The 7,184-nt window shown below is 41.3% G+C and overlaps 1 protein-coding gene across 1 annotated transcript; it reads left to right on the top strand.

Annotated features, from left to right (window-relative positions):
* The first annotated feature begins 1,007 nt into the window (after positions 1–1,007).
* On the top strand, positions 1,008–4,286 carry LOC103701099 (putative inactive receptor kinase At1g48480). The gene is made up of 2 exons (XM_008783072.6): positions 1,008–2,542; positions 3,345–4,286. The coding sequence occupies exons 1-2, from the start codon at positions 1,219–1,221 to the stop codon at positions 4,022–4,024; spliced, it is 2,004 nt and encodes a 667-aa protein (XP_008781294.5). The 5' UTR covers positions 1,008–1,218; the 3' UTR covers positions 4,025–4,286.
* Positions 4,287–7,184: the final 2,898 nt, after the last annotated feature.

Raw genomic sequence — 7,184 nt, 5'->3', positions numbered from 1 at the left:
CCACAAAGCCTCCTCATTATATGACGAACCCCTACATTGTTACAACATCATTTTAATTAATATTCATACCTAAGACACATCATCCACGTTTTTGTTATGCAAATGGATATACCCTTCTTGAAACGTGCCATCTTTTAGTTTTCGAATTTTCTTGTTGTTCTCAAAAATTTATTTCCTTCACATGGAGTGTTTCAAGTTCCATTTTGATTTCATCACTGACCATTGATTCAATATCTAAATGTTCTCAAGTTTCTTTATCTCGCATAATCGAAGTTTGTTCGATTTAAGCTAAAAAATCTATTTCGCTCAATAAATTTGAGATAAAATTATTGTTTTTGGAAATGATATAAAAATACTTAAGTAATTTTTATAAAATTAATATTATTTTCAAAAAGCTATAAATAAATAATTTGCCATTAGACCTAATTTAGTTCTTCAATGATAAATCCACTGTACATGTAAAGTTGTAGCTGATAAAGAAACCTTAAATCTGTGGTACTCAAGGCACAGAAACAATATTTGGTTGTTGAACGATTGTAATAAGAATTTGTTGGAGGACAAAAATGTCATCCCATCTCTCTCTCTCTTAACAATTTTTTCAGTCAATAAAAGAGAAATCTTACAAAAGAAAGCATAGGTGGTGATCCTCACGTGTTCCATTGCATACCTTATGGTCCTTATCTAGCTGACTAAGAATAACCATATCTTCCAAAAATATCTTGCAAAGCTCTAAACTAAAAAAGCCTCTCTTTAGCTCTCTGAGTTCATCTAGGCTTCTCTTTGAGAGTTCCATAAAAAAAAATCCTTGCCTTTTTTTTTTTTTTTGGGGGGGGCGGGGGGGGGGGGGGGGGGGGGGGGGGGGTTCCTTAGGCTCTTTTGAGGTAGCTTACATTTACGTAGAGGCAACAATATAGTTGATTAGATGGTAACCTATGCGGCTTTTTATTTGCAGGTTGTTTATGGGTGTATTTACGCTAGAAATATATAATATATCTTGCTGGCCAAAAAAACCTTAAACTATCTCCGCTTAGCAAACTTTACTTTTTCAAGCGACTAATCGATTGGTCAAGGAGCCAAGCTGGAGTTCTATAGTACCGGGGCAAGCCCTCCAAACTTGGCTACTCTGTCCTCTGTCTCCCTCTCTCTCTCCTCTTCTCCAAGTGGGTGAGTGCTCCATGAGCTAGTCTCAAGTGACCCCGGAGTCCGGTCACCGCCCCCATGGCTTCCCCTCTCTTCTTCCTCTTCTTTCTTCTCTCCTCCATCCCTGGCGGAGCACCGGATCTGGTCTCCGACCGGGCCGCCCTCCTCGCCTTCCGCTCTTCCGTTGGCCGGGCGGTGCTCCCGTGGAATGACTCCACGACGCCGTGCTCGTGGCTGGGCGTAGCCTGCGTCGCCGGCCGCGTGGCCGTCCTCCGCCTCCCTGCCGTCGGCCTTATGGGTCAGATTCCGGTGGGCACCGTCGGCAACCTGACGGCGCTCCGGACGCTGAGCCTCCGCTACAATGCCCTCTCCGGCGGCCTCCCGGCGGACCTCGCCAAGTGTTCCCAGCTTCGGAACCTCTACCTCCAGGGCAACCGCTTCTCCGGCGAGATCCCGGCATTCCTGTTCTCGCTTCAGAACCTCGTCCGCCTTAACCTCGCGGGGAACGACTTCTCCGGCGGCGTCACGCAGGAGTTCAACAACCTCACCCGCCTCGGCACGCTCTACCTCGAGAGCAACCGGCTTTCGGGCGAGATCCCGGAGCTGAACCTCCCGAATCTGGCCTGGTTTAACGTATCATTCAACCAGCTCAACGGATCTATCCCGTCCAAGCTCCGGAAAATGCCGGCAGAGGCGTTCATGAAGACAGGGCTCTGCGGCGGGCCGCTGGGCCCCTGCCCGGGCGAGATCCCGCCGTCGCCGTCGCCGTCGCCGGCGGCGGAGGGCCCGGCGGGCGTCGAGGGCGAGGCGAAGCACGACAAGAAGAAACTCTCCGGCGGAGCGATAGCCGGAATCGCGATCGGAGCCGCCGCCGGAGTTTTAATCATTCTCATCCTGGTGGTCCTTCTCTGTTGGAAGAGGAGCAGCAGCGCGGGTAAGACGAGGTCGCTGGAAGCTGTGCCGGTGGGCGCGAAGCCGCCGGAAGTGGCGGCGGCGGGGGGGGATGGGGGGGCAGGGGAGGGAGGGAATGGGAACGGGGCCAGCTCGTATACGGCCGCGGCGTCGGCGAAGGGGGAAGCGGCGGGGAAGAAGCTAGTGTTTTTCGGGAGCGGGGAGAGGCCGTTCGATCTGGAAGATCTATTAAGAGCTTCAGCGGAAGTACTGGGGAAGGGAACGTCCGGGACGGCGTACAAGGCGGTGCTGGAGATGGGGACGACGGTGGCGGTGAAGAGGCTCAAGGACGTCAATCTTGCGGAGAAGGAGTTCCGGGAGAGGATCGAGGCCGTCGGCGCGATGAACCACCCCAATCTGGTGCCCCTCCGGGCCTACTACTACAGCAAGGACGAGAAGCTTCTTGTCTATGATTACATGCCCATGGGCAGCCTCTCCGCCCTCTTGCACGGTGAGCTCCACCTTCTAGCTTTCTTTTCTTTTATTACAATTCTGCTGACCACTTATGTCCTCCTTTTCTGGGCAAGGGGGTGTGACCTTTGCCTGGGTTTTTTATTTTGATTTTTTTTTTTTTGCCATTCAAATGGATAATGTAGATCTATTGTTGGATATGGTGCGTTAATTCGAGTGATTATAAGTTTTTTATTGACAAGGTGTTGCTTTAGATGTTTGTTTTGCTTAGTTCATGTGTCCAAAAACTGTTTGTGTATGCGAAGGATTTTTAGTAATATCACTGCAATTCTTCTTGTATTCATGTTGTGAATGGAAAATGGTGACAAGATTTGAGTTTGGATCTTCTCTTAAATTCGCACGGCTGAACTGAATTGCTTGGTTCTCTCCTTGGATATTATGTCATATGTTGTGTTCTTCTTCTTTATCAATATACTCCGGTCATGATTTTTGAAGATGTGCATGCATGAAAATATATGCTGGACAGTATGGAGGCGTTACTGATTACATTATTCTGTCATTAGGAGCTTGTATGTATTCGAAGATCGTAGGTGACTTGTTTTATTAATCCTTCTTATTTGCTGATGCGAATTCATGGAATGAGAATCTCGAAACATTGTTCTTGGTGCGACATTTTACAGGCAAATCTATTGGTCTTTGCATAATTTAAGATTCATTTCTCAAACCGCACAATTCTGTGTTCGTATCTGCTTGCAGTATGTCATGCATGAGATTGCTTCATGCATTCGCAGGATTTTTTCAGGTTATCTATCTTATCTCCATTTCATTCAACAATCATGCAGGGAACAGAGGATCTGGTCGGACCCCTCTCAACTGGGACACACGATCCAGCATTGCTCTTGCCGCAGCCCGTGGCATTGAGTACATCCACTCGACGGGCCCTTCAGCCTCTCACGCCAACATCAAGTCATCCAACATTTTGCTGACAAAGTCATATGAAGCCCGGGTGTCGGACCACGGGCTTGCCCTCCTTGTAGGTCCAGCCTCGGCTCCTACCCGCGTTGCTGGATACCGGGCTCCAGAGGTCACCGATGCGCAGAAGGTCTCCCAGAAGGCCGATGTGTACAGCTTTGGAGTGCTTCTGTTGGAGCTGCTCACTGGCAAGGCCCCAGCACAAGCCCTCCTCAATGATGAGGGCGTCGACCTCCCGAGGTGGGTGCAATCGGTTGTTCAGGAGGAGTGGACATCGGAGGTGTTTGATCTGGAGCTGCTGCGGTATCAGAATGTCGAGGAGGAGATGGTGCAGCTCCTGCAGCTTGCTATAGACTGTGCTGCTCAGTATCCAGATAGGCGGCCTACGATATCGGAGGTGGTGGTCCGGATTGAGGAGATCCGCAATTCCAGCATTGGAGCTGCAGACCGAGGCCAGCAGCAAGACCAGAGCATGGATGATGGTGATGACCAGTCCTCAAGGAGAACCAATTCCATCGAGGGGACCAAGCCCTCTGGGTCTGAGACTTGAGTTACGACCGATCGCGGCCGGCATGGACTCATGGGCGAATGAATCTGGTGTCTAATTGTCTGGTTGTGAGATGGGAGGTGTTTATTTTTCTTTCATTTCTTATGATTAAGCAAACTGTGCATGCTGTATTTTTTTTTTCTCCATAGCACATGTAATTGTTTTTCTTTCTGTTTTTCAGAAGGGGATTGGCGTTTGTGTCTAGGATGAATACCTTATGTTGATGTTATTGATAGCTTAAGGAATCCTTTTCCTTCTTCTCTTATCTTTTGTGTGGGTATTTTTTATTTCTTGGAGGTTCTTCTTGTGTTGGAAATTTGAGTTGGCTGCTCACTGGTTAGGTAGCAATTGGACTGAGGGGGACCTCTCTTTGTTCTGTTTGGTGAACAGGCATGGTCGGGGTGCAGCTTGTTGGAGACATTAATGGTGTCGATTATATCTGATAACGAGGCTGGTGACTGACCCCATGCTTTTGTACCTCATAGAATCAAATTTAGGTGATTTCAACATTTTAGTTTGAGGAAGTTATTTGATATAAGAGATCCTTTGTCTTGTATATTTCATTCGTTTATATATACTTTGAGTTCTTTATAATCTCACGGGTTTCATGCTACCTAGTCTTAAAAGAACCTGAGCCTATCTTATGCCTTTCAAGAGACTAAGCAAAGAATAAAGTCGAAAAGGGATGGAGTTATATAATTCTGGCGACAGAGAAAAAATACTGGAATGAAGACAAACCGGCCATTCAATCATTCGAGTAGCTTTGGATTTCAGCTAGGCCTGGTCCAGTGGTCGATCCATCACCATCCCATCGAACTTTAATGTTCGCGCCTGATAGGTTTGTGTCTTGTAAATTGTTACTAGCATCCTGACGTTAGAAAGGGAAACAATTCGTGGATTCTACGTCAAATACGACCACTAGTTTGGAGTGGAGGTGAAGTTTATCGCGAAGAAAAGATTTGAGTGTGATGTGGTTAATGTAGTAGTTAAGAAATGTATTAGGCCCTGTTTGGGGGAGCTTTTGGAGGGTCAGAAAGTACTTTCTGGCCCTCCAAAAGTATTTTTAGATGGAAAACTGTGTTTGGTAAATTTTTCAAAAAGCTGTTTCAGCTTTTGCGGGAAGCTGAAAACAGCTTTTGGGAGGAAGCTCCAATTTGGAGCTTTTGGGAGGAAGCTGTTTCAGCATTTTTGGAAAGCTGTATTTTTGACAAAAATGCCCATATTAAAATAACATAATTACATAGTTTGTCCCTTTATAAACCTAAAAATCTGCTGGAGCCAAGAACCCTAGCCGTCAGACTCCCTTTCGTAAGAAAATGTATTTTTCTTTTCAATTTTTGTATGCATCTCTTCAACCACATTTTAGAAGAAAAAAATTTTAATCCTTTTCCATACCTTCCAAAATCAATCTATTGTTTTTTTTTATCATCAACCTCGCGGCCCACGCTGAGGTCCTCCTCGAGCGTGGACCACAAAGAAGAGCCCCTGGACCGCGGAAAATTATTTTATGAAAAATTATGAAAAATTATTATGGGAAATTATTTTATACTAATAATTATAATATTTTATACCTTTATTTTTGTGTGATACTATAAATATAATATCATATTATATTATATCATAATACATTAATATGCTATGTTAAATAATTTAATATTATGTTATATTATGAAAAATTAATTTATACTAATAATTATAATATTTTATACCTTTATTTTTGTATTATACTATAAATATAATATCATATTATATTATATCATAATACATTAATATGTTATGTTAAATAATTTAATATTATGTTATATTATGAAAAATTAATTTATACTAATAATTATAATATTTATAACTTTATTATTGTATTATACTATAAATATTATATTATATTACATTACATTATAATACATTAATATGTTATTTTAAATAATTTAATATTATGTTATATTATGAAAAATTAATTTATAATAATAATTATAATTTTTTATACCTTTATTATTGTATTATATTATAAATATTGTATTATATTACATTACATTATAATACATTAATATATTATTTTAAATAATTTAATATTATGTTATATTATGAGAAATTAATTTATACTAACAATTATAATATTTTATACTTTTATTATTGTATTATACTATAAATATAATATATATTACATTATATCATAATACATTAATATGTTATGTTAAATAATTTAATATTATGTTAAATTACCAAATATTAATTTACTCTAATAATTATATTACTATTATGCTATATTAACATAATATTATTTTATATTACAATAATATTATACTATATCGTATATTTATGTATTAATTTATGTTATGTTTTATTATGTTCTGTTGTATAATACTATGCAATGTCCTTTATGGTAATTTTGTCATACAAAATACTTTCTCAGTTTGTTTACCAAACACAAAACAAAGTACCACAACACTTTACGAATGTAGTTACCAAACAGCAAACAGCTTTTTATAACAGCTCTACTTCAGACAGCTCTACTTCCAACAGCTCTACTTCTAACAGCTCTACTGCCAACAGCTCCCCCAAACAGGGCCTTAGTGGGAAGTGGAAACAAGGCTGTTTCTTTTTTGTGAAGGAAAGCCGAAAACAAAGCAAAAGAGATAGAAAGACTGTGAAGGGTCAGCTGAGATGCGGAGCAACAGTGACATGCCATGGAGAGAGTTTAATGGAAAAGAGAATTCGGTCTGCCATCCTTTCATCAAAAAGGAATAAAGAAGACGATTCCATCTATAGTTTGGAAATCAATCAAAGAAAAAAAAAGAAAAAGTAACCGACCCACAGGTGCTTCTTTTGTTGCTGACCACTTAGGAGATCATTTATGGATGGGCGAGGCGAAGTTGCTTAGTGCTTTCCATGATGTATTACTTTTTGACTTTCTTAGATGTATCAATTCAATGTTGGGAATACCCATGTATATGCAGGAACTTGATCACTTCAAAATCTTCCGGTAGACATAGTCTTTCAATTAAGAGGTCCAATTCAAACAGTGATAATTACCAAACTCCAAAATATATCAACGATGACGGAAAGACTGAGCTAGCTCACAAGTTTTCTTTACACATAGGGTTTATTTGGTTGGGGTTTGTCAGATTATAAAGTAATCTAACTATTTTTAAAAATTATTTATTTC

The sequence above is a fragment of the Phoenix dactylifera genome, chromosome 12 (assembly GCF_051530095.1).
Source record: "Phoenix dactylifera cultivar Ajwa chromosome 12, Ajwa_hap1_PhDact_Kaust_v1.1, whole genome shotgun sequence".
NCBI lineage: Eukaryota > Viridiplantae > Streptophyta > Magnoliopsida > Arecales > Arecaceae > Phoenix > Phoenix dactylifera.
This window is presented reverse-complemented; position numbering and strand designations above follow the sequence as displayed.

What these genes read in the sequence shown, in the direction of transcription:
- LOC103701099 (XM_008783072.6), top strand. Translation starts at nt 1,219, where the DNA reads ATGGCTTCCCCTCTCTTCTTCCTCTTCTTTCTTCTCTCCTCCATCCCT. An exon ending in CCTCTCCGCCCTCTTGCACG is followed by an intron (nt 2,543 to 3,344) that starts GTGAGCTCCACC and finishes ACAATCATGCAG; the next exon opens with GGAACAGAGGATCTGGTCGG.